General features: G+C 43.4%; 2 protein-coding genes across 2 annotated transcripts in view; one reads left to right on the top strand and one right to left on the bottom strand.

The window, feature by feature from the left end:
- Window positions 1-13,258, top strand: part of LOC137546355 (uroplakin-3b-like protein 1) — a 162,952-nt gene that overhangs the window by 7,757 nt on the left and 141,937 nt on the right. The gene's annotated exons all lie outside the window — the stretch shown is intronic.
- REPS2 (RALBP1 associated Eps domain containing 2) overlaps window positions 1-13,258 on the bottom strand; it is a 211,682-nt gene that overhangs the window by 151,613 nt on the left and 46,811 nt on the right. Inside the window, exon 4 of the mRNA XM_068268694.1 lies at window positions 6,964-7,069. Coding sequence (XP_068124795.1) covers window positions 6,964-7,069 — 106 coding nt within the window. The remainder of the gene's footprint in view (window positions 1-6,963; window positions 7,070-13,258) is intronic.

Raw genomic sequence — 13,258 nt, 5'->3', positions numbered from 1 at the left:
AGTGAGTTACCTACCACACACTAAGACCTGGGTTCAATTCCCAGCCACGGTATGTAAGCTGGCTTTTGAAATAGTTCAATTCCGTGGATTAAGCAAGCTAATTTTTCTCTTGGATTGATCATAATGGTACATGCTAGGCTGGCTTCAGCATGTAGCGTTGTTGGTGGTATAGTGGTTAAGTAAGTTACCTACCACACACTGAGACCTGGGTTCAATTCCCAGCCATGGTATGTAAGTTGGCTTTTGAAATAGTACAATTCCCTGGAAGATGAGACCCTCCTCCCGGAAGGGAGGAGGTGAGGAGGGAGGAAGATCGGGTAGAAATTAGTTAGGTGAGGAAATAAATTTGAATTCCGTAAAATTCCGCAGAATTTTAAAATTTTACGCGGATTCCGTTTTATAGCTATAGCAATTCCGTTCCGACCATCAGAATCAGAATTGACCAAATTCCGGCCGGAATCACGGAATTTACAATTACGCGGAATCCAGCGACCATCCCTAGTTGCAATACATTTTTTGCATGTTTGTTCAGAGTGATTGACTCTGCTGAGAATCACTGCGTGTATGACCTGCTTAAGACTACAGTCAGCAGCAGAGGCTTCAAAGATTTTGTCCACAACATCAACAATATTATTTGCATGAAACACATCTAGATTACCATACACGGTGTTTTTATCTGAATCTGTCACTTCAAACAGAAAATTCTGCATGGCTTTAATATACAGTATTTAAGTACAGATATCCTGTCCATGGACAAAGTTTCTGTCTGTTTTTCTACCTTTGTAAAAATATTCAATTGTTTGTAGTGAGTGCAGGAAGGAAGCTTGCTGTGAGACCTTTTAGCAATGACACCATGAGTGCAGAGAGCTCAATTGTTCTCAGAAACCCAGATGTCACAGGCAAGCTAACTACATAAACTGAATCCATCTGCATCTTGCTTTTGTGTACAGAAATAACTATGACCACAGTAAATGTACAAGTGGTATTTGGCATGAAGCAACACTAGGACCTTTATATAAGCAATACCTGTTTCAGGAAGGTATCCATACCCAGAGTGCAATATCCCATGATGCAAATGGCTCTGAGGCAACAGTATGACAGTATGACTTAATTGAAAACTATTGTAATGACACAATGCTTACGTAGTAATTACAAATACAGAGCAGATCTATTGTGGACTAATTACCTATTGATTTCTGCTAACAGAGCTAAAATATTTCCTCAACAGGAATATTTTGTCGAGTTCTCTTTTGTCCTCTGTGAACAGGGCTTGGAAATTTTTGCCTGTTTCCTTTTTGCTCAGCTGACATAACATAAATATTTCTGAATAATTATCTGTTTTATTCTACTGCCAAAACCAAAGCTAGAATTACTGAAATCTCAAGGACACCTGTGCCCCCAAGTAGTGTCCCAAAAATATTCAGTAAATATTCACATCAAACAAGTGGGATATATTTGACACTAATGTAATATATTTTCTGTGTAGTCTACCATGTCAAAGTAAAAGTGCGACGTCTAGGTAAACATCGTTCAGTTGAGCCAAGAAAAAGAAAAGCAGTTATATTTTATAAATAAAGCAGGACATAATATTCTAATTAGTAAAGGAAATTACATAAACGTTTCCATGGGGTAATTTGATTACAAGCTGGACGGAGCCACTGAAAGATTGTTTATGTGTCTGCTATCTTCCAGAATTAATCCAGTTAGCCTTTGAACAAGCCCACCATGTTTAACTGTTCCTCAACCATGCCAAGCCACTAGCAAAGCAGAAACTGGAAGAAGATACCAGTTTTGCTGAAATGATATAACTGCCCCTATTAGTCAGTCTCTTCGCTGCCTGATAATTAGTCAGAGCTCCCGCCATACATAAGAATTGTGCAATCCTGGATGGAACATAGAACAAGTGTAAACCAAAGTGTAGTTTAGTCCTTTTTGTTTACTTTGCTGTTAATATATAGAGGTCCTGACTTTTTTTCAAGTCCATAAGAAATCAGAAATTTTGATGGACACAGTAATTATATAACAATATAGCATCATGTATGAATATACAGTATGGTATTATTTCTTGATTGTCTTTGACAATGGCGGACAAAGGCCCATGCAGACTGTACAAATGCACAGGAGCCCTATGTCCTCTGGTGCCCATGCAGCTGCACCACAGTCATGGCCAGATTATCTTCTAGATTCATGTATATACTGACATCCAGCCCTTTCAGAAGCTGCCACTCCCCTCCATGTAGTTGTCTTTATCTCCATGTCAGTTTCCCCATGTCACTCTCACATTATGAGAATCATTACTTTGTGAAGCACCATATGAATAAACAAAATATGATAGAGAGATTTTAGACTAGATCTATGGTAGGGATTAGAGCAGGGGTAGGGAACCTTTTTGGCCGAGAGAGCCATAAACACGACATATTTTAAAATGAAATTCTGTGAGAGCCATACAATATGTTTAAAACTAAATACAAGGTAATGTGTACATTTTATGCAAAACAAACACTTTTTAAAGTACAATAAGTGTCTGCATTCTTTAATAACGTTGTTATGCAGTTGCTAATGGTTAGGATTAGGTTGTGAACTCCTGGGCAGGGGGAGATGGCTAGGGGTGGTGGGTTGGGAAGGCCGGTCAGGGGACAGGGGCGAAACTAGAAATCACTGGGCCCCCCCTGCGAAAATGTGGATGGGGCTCCCCCATAGGTGCCAAATAATCATAATGGGGCAGCGGTTCGCCATAAAGTAATTCTAATGCAGCAATGTTTCACCAGAAATTAATCGTAAAGTGGGGAGCATTTCACCATAAAATAATCGTACACTGGCCAGCATTCACCAGTAAATAATGGGAGCGGCAGGTCAGGGTGCGGAGAGGTAGGTCAAGGTGCTGGGTGGGCAGGTGATATTGCTTGGTGGGTGGACAGATGAGGTGCACAATAGTCCACATGGTGGAGGGCCGGCTGGCCACAAAATGCAATCTCATTGGCAGACGATTTCCCCACAAATGCAATCTCATTGGCAGACAATTTCCCCACAAATGCAATCTCATTGGCAGACAATTTCCCCACAAGTGCAATCTCATTGGCAGATGATTTCCCCACAAGTGCAATCTCATTGACAGACAATTTCCCCACAAATGCAATCTCATTGGCAAACTATTTCCCCACAAATGCAATTTCATTGGCAGATGCAATCTCATTGGCAGACGATTTCCCCACAAATGCAATCTCATTGGCAGACAATTTCCCCACAAGTGCAATCTCATTGGCAGACGATTTCCCCACAAGTACAATCTCATTAGCAGACAATTTCCCCACAAGTGCAATCTCATTGGCAGACGATTTCCCCACAAATGCAATCTCATTGGCAGACGCTTTCCCCACAAATGCAATCTCAATTGGCAGACTATTTCCCCACAAATGCAATCTCATTGGCAGACAATTTCCCTACAAATGCAATCTCATTGGCAGACGATTTCCCCACAAATGCCTATCCTATCTCATTGGCAGACGATTTCCCCACAAATGAATTTACCAGACTGGAGTGACCTCCTGGACCTGTCCTGGAGTGACTGCGGCGGCTCCTGCGGCGGCGGCGACGGCTGCTGCTGGCTTGTGCGCTCCGGAGCAGTACCTATGGGTGCGGCTGCCTCCGGGTCGCACGTCGTGGGGTCGGCTCCTCCCCCCGCCAAGCTGCCTCAGTTCCCGCCGGCTGCGCCGATGTGTCACACGTAACGTGTGACATCACACAGGCAGCGCCAGCATCAGCGCAATTACAAACACCCGGCATGGAGGAGGGGGGCGGGGCGGCGGCGCAGATTACCGGCATGGAGGAGGGGGGCGGGGCGGCGGCGCAGATTACAGCGGGGCAGATTACTAAACACAGGCTCTCTGGCCGCTCTGTCACCCGTCTTTTAGCGAGCCAGAGAGCCATACGCAGGCATGAAAAGAGCCATATATGGCTCGCGAGCCATAGGTTCCCGACCCCTGGATTAGAGTGTAAATTCCTGAGAAGACAGTAACTGTCTGTACGCTGTAAAAAAAAGCACTGTGATATACAGTAGACTGTCGATACAGAAAAATGATAATGATAAGGTAGGTTTTTTTTTTGACCATTTACATTTATACAAGTTTTCATATTTTCAGGAACATATGGGACACTGCTGCATGGGGGGTAGTGCTAATAGCTTGTGGCGCAGTCATAATGAAGAAGTAGAAAATATGTGCTACATTATAATGCCTACAGAATGCAACCTTGGTCCAAATACTTTGATGTTATTGGATACACCCATGATCTGTCACGCCCACTCACACGGTAAAATATTGGATTCTACAATGAAAATGTGATCTCTGTTGTGTTCACAGATACCCCAGTAGTGTCTATTGTTTACCTATTTATTTTTACTTGATGAAAATAGTGTAAGGACTTTATACTTACATGTTTTTTATGTTAAAAGTGATTTTATTATAAAAGCACATGTGCTTCTATAAAGCCTTATATTTAGGGAGGAGGTGACTTTTGTAGTTTGTTTTCCTATAATCTTTAGGTGTTGGAGCCACACTTACTAAACACCTTACTTTTGGTGCTTCATGATTAACTATTCAGAGGGCCTGATTTATTAAAATGTGGGACGGCAATGTGTTATTACAGTACTTCACTTTTTCCGACAGCAATGCCAATCACCACACAAGATGCAATGTCAGCCTTCAAACCAGCGAGCAGCTATGATGTGCAGAAAATATAAACCTATATAAACTGGATCCAAATAGGGATGAGGAGTGCACGTGTGATCATGTTTCCCCATCCATCGCCATGCAGCATACAGCTCAGTGGCTTCTTGGCTGAACCTGGCTGACATTTGCGTTTTAGTGACATAATGATGTAACCAATTCTAAATAAACTGCTCAAAATCTCTGGCATTAATAATAAATAAGTCAAACGGAAAAGATACCAAGTAAGTAACAAATCAAAAATATTTAAGAATTCATTTAAAGAGACACTGAAGCGAAAAAAAAATATGATATAGTGAATTGGTTGTGTACTATGAATAATTACTAGAAGATTAGCAGCAAAGAAAATATTCCCATACTTTTATTTTCAGGCATATAATGTTTTTTCTAACATTGCATCATTCTATAATATGTGCAGATTACACAACACTCAGCATTCAAAATGAGTCTTTCAGAGCAGTCTGTGAAGTAATTACCTCTCCTCTAGCAGAGGAAAAGTAAATAGTCCAGGAACAGTTGAGATAATAAAAGTCAGATAACAGCCCTCTCCACGACTAACTTAGTGGGAGAGCTTAATGGCTTGTTTGCATAGAGATAACAACTGGAGTTTCTCAACTCTTCCTGTACTGGAAACAATTACACTGATGTATCTGATCTTAATGTTTTATTTCTTAGCTGTGCTACACATACAAATCATAATATCATCATTTTTTTTTCGCTTCAGTGTCTCTTTAACCAGTAATGCACACAGTGAACTAGTAACACACACACACACACACTTTTTTCACACTCTTATTGTGCAGACATTTGGGCAGCAAGTGAAGCTGCTAGTAGAGTATTGGCAATGCTACTGATATTCTACTATTGGTCGCTGGATAATGCCTATAGTAGAATATCAGTAATTTTACATATATCCTATCACTCTACCTAACCTTCTTCTCAAATCTACCATTCACTATGTACTCCTAACACTAACCTGCCAACTCCAAGCACTAATCCCTCCTCCCAGCACCACGGCTGTCAATTATCATTATTACTGCTAATGTGGGTTTCAGCTACATAATAGCCCAAGTTGTCCACTGGGTGTTGCTATAGCCGTAATTAACATAGCGGTCTATAGCAGCTCTCAAGTTTCCAGTTTGCTGTTTCTTAGATTGAACTGTATTTTTATAGGTTTGGGAAAGGACTGAACAAATTATTTAGGGGCCATTTAAACTTGTTATTGAGGATAGCACAAATGTTTTGGCGTCTATAACTTTAAAGAGACCCAGAGACGAACTACCTACCAGTTTTATACATACCTGGGGCTTCCTCCAGCCCCATCAGCCTAGATCGCTCCCACGCCGCCGTCTTTCGCTGCCTCTGTCCGCTGGTACCGGGTCCCGTCTTTTCGCCCAGTCGAGCCAGTCGACGCAAGAGCAGTGCGCTCCCTCCGTACTGCACAGGCGCATGCGTACAGAGCTGGAGGGCGCCCTTGTGCATGCGGAAGACTGGTCGCGTCCGGCGGAAGTGACGGGACCCAGTACCAGCGATAGAGGCAGCGGAGGAGGGCGGCGTGGGAGCGATCCAGGCTTATGGGGCTGGAGGAAGCCCTAGGTATGTATGAAATCTTTTCCTATTTTTTAATAAGCTTCGTCTCTGGTTCCCTTTAAGCTTCCTGATCCATCTTGGAGCTCACTGCTGCTGTACAGGGTCCCTCTGAACAAGAGCTTGTCAGATATGTTCTCATGTCTACACTCCCCTTTATGTACAAGCAAGGCATGCATGAGCACAGTTGCGCTTTCGCAATATGTACAAGAGTTTTCAATTTGCAGTTTCATTCACCCATCAAATGTAGCAATAATAATGAAAATAGGAATACTACTAAACATAGTTCATACATTGCCACTATATAGACTAATCACACAAAGCATTAAAACCAATGTTATAATGCTGTGTAGGTCGTCCTTGTTCTGCCAGCTCTGGCCTGTTGAAGCTTGGACTCCACAAGACCTCTGCAGATGTGCTGCAGTATCTGGCACCATGATGTTAACAGCAGATCCTTTATGTCTTGTGCCCTGAAGAAAAACTGTTGCCATGAAGGGGTATACATGGTCTGCCAGAATCCCCTCGACAGGTGCCATTGTAACGATATAATCAATGTTAGTTACTTCAGCTGTTGGTGGTTTTTAATGTTGTAGCTGATCAGTGTATTTTCTATCACAGTATCATCCTTAATCAGTCAATGATTTTAGCTCACCTCCAGTATGGTGGTCAGGGCTGCTTTGTATCTTCCCAGGCCCATATTTAGGAGATGAAGAAGCAGATGACTTTTGAGGTGAATTCACAGAAGACAGGGCATCTGACTTTAAAAACAGATATTTGTAATGTTAATGTATGTTAGTGCGTATGTCAGTGCACTCTGCACTCATTTATTGTCTAACCAACTATGACACATGAAAAATGCAAACAACAGTTCTGATATAGTAAACATTTGGTTATAGTAAACAAAATGTCCAGGACTTGGCAAAAAACCATTATAAGTACATATATGGGAGTAATGCCTGATATAGTAAACCCCGATATAATAGAACTTCTGTTATAGTAAATCTGCTTTTGGCCCCTGCATTATTCTGTATCCGGCTATAGTGGAAAGTGGGTGGTCACATGTGTTATACATCAGTCAGAGACCCATGAACCGTGGTCAGGCTTACAGCCATTTGTAGCCCGTTCACTATCTGCACACTACTCTGGGCCTGCATGGATTACCTCAAAAGCACCGGGCTTCATCCAGGCTGCACAGAAATGTAGACAGAGGAGCATAAGTACTGTATTAACTGGTGAGACCTATGCTTCCCTTGCAAGCTGTTATGTGATCATTGCATGCAAATCCCTGCATATTGAGCACTATATATTTTGAACTAGCTTGAATACTGTCAGTGCTTGCTTGCTTCCTGAAAGAACTGTCAAGAAAATCTTAAAATTTAAAACACATATAAATAAGAAGTACATTTCTCCCAGAGTAAAATGAGCCATACATTACTTTTCTCCTATGTTGCTGTCACTTACAGTAGGTAGTAGAAATCTGATATTACCGACAGATTTTGGACTAGCCCATTCTCTCATAGGGAGGTTCTCAGGGTTTTCTTTATTTTTAAAAGAACTTGGTGAATGGCAGTTGCTCCGTCCAACTGCCAAAATAGTGTGCAGCGAGCAGGGAGGCTGGCAAGCATCTTTGTATTAATAATTTTCAGAGAATGTCCGTATAAAGAATAAAGGCCATGCTGAGAATCCCCAATGAAGAGAAGGACTAGCCCAAAACCTGTCGGTAATGTCAGATTTCTACCACCTACTGTAAGTGACAGCAACACAGGAGAAAAGTAATTTATGGCTCATTTTACTATGGGAGCAATGTACTTTTTATTTGTATGTGTTTTAAATTTTAAGATTTTCGCGTCAATTCCTCTTGAAGCATTGAAAAAAAAATGACTCCCAATTATTGACTGAATTAAGATACAGTACTATAGTGTTTGAGAATGACAGTTTCTGATATAGTAATCTTCTGCTATAGTAAACTACTTTGCCTGGTCCCTTGGAGTTTGCTACAAAGGGATTCTACTGTAACAGGGAGGATATCATAATATATAGAAGCAACTTGGTGCAGTGATGAAGTTTGGGTAGACAACCACTGCTTACCCACTCTGGATACAGTCAAAGCCCAGCAATCCTTCGTTCCGGCCACATTGTTATGGGATCAAGCTTCCCTATACCTTACTGAGGTTGGGTAAGCCGGCAGAGACATCACCATGCTACCAAATACACATCAGGCTCCAGACAGGACTCACCTGCTAGCATAACAAAAGTGGCCCCTGACAGGAGATGATGAGATGAAAGAAAAATAAGAAATGTAGTTGCCCTGAAAAAGTGGAGCTATAGCTTGCTCAGGGAGGTTATTAAACACAACGGAACAAGGGAGCCTTTTAATTTGGCTTGTGTTTCCATAGGATAAGCCAAATTTCTCTTCATTCAGGTTGCCCTGGATGACAGTGGAAACCTGCTACCTTAAAATGTTACTGTAATTATACTTCAGTGTGTTGAAAAAAACGAGGCTCTGATCAATAATGCAGTGTAACTGTTTTTCTGATTTTGTTTTTTATTTTCATACTACAAGACTATCTCTGGCAATGTTTACATTACAAAAAAATAGCCAGCAGCAGCTTATACACTGTAGATACTAGAAGCATTTCCACTAAAATATGCTAAGTAGTTTAGAGAATAAATTTAACCCTGCAGAAACACTAGGGATAGCTTTAAAGTAGTAGCTGTAGAGTGTATGGACCATATTAGTCGTCACCAAAAGCAGGAAGTTTTGAATCAGAATGATACCATTTATTGGGTAACTTTTAAGAAAAAGAGTAAGCTTTCAGCCAATAAGCCTTCTTCAGACTCTATTTGTGAAGAGACGCGGAAAAGCCGCCGCTTCGCATGGTGAGGCGGCTGTTTCCGCGTCCAGCATGGAGACACAACGCGGAAAAACCGCCGCATGCCGCATAGGCAGAGCGGCGGAGTCCGCATTGGAAGCAGCGGATTTGTCGCATGGTGGTGTCTCTGACAATGGGGGTGAGCGTGGGGAAGCCGCCGCTGGTGTAGTGAGCGGTGCGGCGGCCCCAACGCTCGATTCGCAGGATGCATTGCAAGGTGTGGCTGGGACTGATAGTCCACACTGGTTCAGAGTAACGCGCGCACGCGCTGAGAGGCAAGGCTTATATGACAGCCAGAGGTTAGTCAGCTGACCAGGCCCGGTCAGCTGACAATTGCAGCATCATTCATTGGTCCAGCACTTAGGGAGGTGCTGGGCAGTCTTTCTGTATACAGGATCTTCTCAAAAAATTAGCATATTGTGATAAAGTTCATTATTTTCTGTAATTTACTGATAAACATTAGACTTTCATATATTTTAGATTCAAATACACACAATTGAAGTAGTTCAAGCCTTTTATTGTTTTAATATTGATGATTTTGGCATACAGCTCATGAAAACCCAAATTTCCCATCTCAAAAAATTAGCATATTTCATCCGACCAATAAAAGAAAAGTGTTTTTAAAACAAAAAAAGTCAACCTTCAAATAATTATGTTCAGTTATGCACTCAATACTTGGTCGGGAATCCTTTTGCAGAAATGACTGCTTCAATGCGGCGTGGCATGGAGGCAATCAGCCTGTGGCACTGCTCAGGTGTTATGGAGGCCCAGGATGCTTCGATAGCGGCCTTAAGCTCATCCAGAGTATTGGGTCTTGCGTCTCTCAACTTTTGCTTCACAGTATCCCACAGATTCTCTATGGGGTTCCAGTCAGGCCAATTGAGCACAGTAATACCATGGTCAGTAAACCATTTACCAGTGGTTTTGGCACTGTGAGCAGGTGCCAGGTCGTGCTGAAATATGAAATCTTCATCTCCATAAAGCTTTTCAGCAGATGGAAGCATGAACCCACTTTTGAACCAGAAACAGCAGCAGAAGCGCCTGATCTGGGCTACAGAGAAGCAGCACTGGACTGTTGCTCAGTGGTCCAAAGTACTTTTTCGGATAAAAGCAACTTTTACATGTCATTCGTAAATCAAGGTGCCAGAGTCTGGAGGAAGACTGGGGAGAGGGAAATGCCAAAATGCCTGAAGTCCAGTGTCAAGTTCCCACAGTCAGTGATGGTCTGGGGTGCCATGTCAGCTGCTGGTGTTGGTCCATGGTGTTTTATCATTTTTTGTCAATGCAGCTAGCTATCAGGAGATTTTGGAGCACTTCATGCTTCCATCTGCTTAAAAGCTTTATGGAGATGAAGATTTCATTTTTCAGTACGACCTGGCACCTGCTCACAGTGCCAAAACCACTGGTACATGGTTTAATGACCATGGTATTACTGTGCTCAATTGGCCTGCCAACTCTCCTGACCCTAACCCCATAGAGAATCTGTGGGATATTTTGAAGAGAAAGTTGAGAGACGCAAGACCCAACACTCTGGATGAACTTAAGGCCGCTATCGAAGCATCCTGGGCCTCCATAACACCTGAGCAGTGCCACAGGCTGATTGCCTCCATGCCACGCCGCATTGAAGCAGTCATTTCTGCAAAAGGTTTCCCGACCAAGTATTGAGTGCATAACTGAACATAATTATTTGAAGGTTGACTTTTTTTGTTTTAAAAACACTTTTCTTTTATTGGTCGGATGAAATATGCTAATTTTTTGAGATAGGAAATTTGGGTTTTCATGAGCTGTATGCCAAAATCATCAATATTAAAACAATAAAAGGCTTGAACTACTTCAGTTGTGTGTATTTGAATCTAAAATATATGAAAGTCTAATGTTTATCAGTACATTACAGAAAATAATGAACTTTATCACAATATGCTAATTTTTTGAGAATATCCTGTATATACTGCTGGCTGTTCAGTTGCTGGTTGTCTGGCGTTGCGATCACATAGTGGTAGCACTCAGACCTGAGTCAGATCCTAAAGTGTGCCGGGACCAGCTGGAGCTGTAATCCTACACTTAGCTAGATTCTGTTGATAGTTTAAAGTACTAGTTTGAGGGAGCGCATGCGCGCAGGCAACTGAGATGGACGCTTAATCTCAGCCCTGCGTGAGTCCGGGGAGATTATTCGCTAAGAACGCCACTCACCCAGCCTAACAATTCCTCCAAAGCGCAAAAAACGCAATAGGAACATCCAGGGCTGCAGCCAGAGGATGACTTCCAGCACTCGAGCTAGAACCGGAGCCAAAAAGACGCCGACAAGCTCCCCGGCGGATTCCCCTAAGATGGCGCCCGGGCCTGACCATGAGGCAGAACAACCTCCCGCGAACAGCCAAGATATGTTCCTGAGCGAGGAGATGCCAGAGATGCCAGATATGCCAGCCAAATCGCCCTCCTTACCTGACCAGCTTACGCTTGACGAGCTGAGGGACATCATCCGACAAGAAATTGTAGGTGCCAACAAGCAACTAGGATGTGAGCTCCTCCGGGAACTCAGGCAGGTCGGCCAGAGAGTATCCGCTAACGAAGGAAGACTAGACAACGTGACCGTTGTGCTGGAGGGCCACGAGGAAGAAATCACATCCCTCCGTGAAGAAGTCCGTATATTACATGATAAATTGGAGGACTCCGAAAACAGGTCACGCAGGGAGAACGTCAGAATAAGGGGGATTCCGGAGTCAGTACAAGACCTGAGAGGTTTCATCACCGCATTATTTCAGGAGCTCCTACCTAATATACCGGTGGACCAGCTCGAAATGGACCGGGTACACAGGGCCCTCACTCGGCCACCTATCAGCGGCCTTCCGCGAGACATCATCCTCAAAACGCACCACTATACTACTAAGGAGAAAATACTTCTAGCAGCTCGCAAAACAAACCTGACCTATCTTTTCAGGGGCACAAATATCAAGTTTTTGCTGATCTGGCCCCTGGTACCCTGGCCAAACGCAAGGAGTTACGACCATACCTCACCACATTGAAAGACAAAGGAATAAAATACAGATGGGGTTTCCCCTTTCAACTTACATTCTCGTGGCAAGAAAAGCAAGAGGTCATACATAATACTGATGAAGTGAGAGAGTGCTTTCGGCAACTGGAATTCCCTCTGCCACCACGGCCTTCCCAGTCGCAGAATACTCCGCGCCAGCCTACTGGCTCCCAAGCACGGCCGAGTTCAGCGCCTACATCACCTAAGGAAAAGCAACCCACCAAGAAACGTTCTGAGGCTTTAAAGGAACTAACGTCGCAAATGTTTCAGAGAGTGCCTTAGACTTCCAGATAAGTACACAGATTGTATTCCATATTCTTGGGCCACCCTGATCTTGAAGGTCACTCATCCTTAGCCTGAGATGACTCATCCCTGAACTGTTTGCGCGATATGCCCCGGCCGATCCCCTATGTTTTCTGCAACAGATACTGAGCTTAATTACGCTGCCCTGGAACTAAATGCGAACTACCCAGTGACACATTATTATGCCCACTGCCTACTTAGCGCCACACGAAGCAACACAGACCCACATAAGCAGCCTCCTATTAGAAATATACTGGGCGCGTGAGCGGCCCACCATTAGCGTGCAATCTGGCCTGCTGCTTAGTTCATATCCCTACAACACTGTGGTGTTATGCACTGAGAACTGTTCTGATCTAAAAATAATGACCCACTGTGTCTATCCCACGTGCACTGACGGCGGGTGGAGGTCTGGAATCGGCCCCAGGAGCGGGTTACTGTTACATACGAACTTCAATATTTTAAAACGCCTGCTCTGAGGCTGAGTTGGAGGGCCCCTGCCACGTGGCACTGCTGCGATACAGGCGCATCTTCTGGCCTATAATTCTTGAAATGGATAGAATCATATCTTAGATTGCGTTTGTTATATATGTTTATACATGTTTATATATATACAGATTCTGGGTTTTTGAGGTGCTGGGCACTGCGCCTTCCTCCCGGGGGGCCCTGTGACGGGTGTACGTTAGCATGCCGTCCCGGCCGGTGAAACAGGCCGGGTCCGCCACTGCGGCGTCTCCCTTTGT

Source organism: Hyperolius riggenbachi, chromosome 2, assembly GCF_040937935.1.
Source record: "Hyperolius riggenbachi isolate aHypRig1 chromosome 2, aHypRig1.pri, whole genome shotgun sequence".
Taxonomy (NCBI): Eukaryota; Metazoa; Chordata; class Amphibia; order Anura; family Hyperoliidae; genus Hyperolius; species Hyperolius riggenbachi.
Note: the sequence above shows the minus strand (reverse complement) of the source record. Positions and strands in the feature narration are given on the sequence as shown.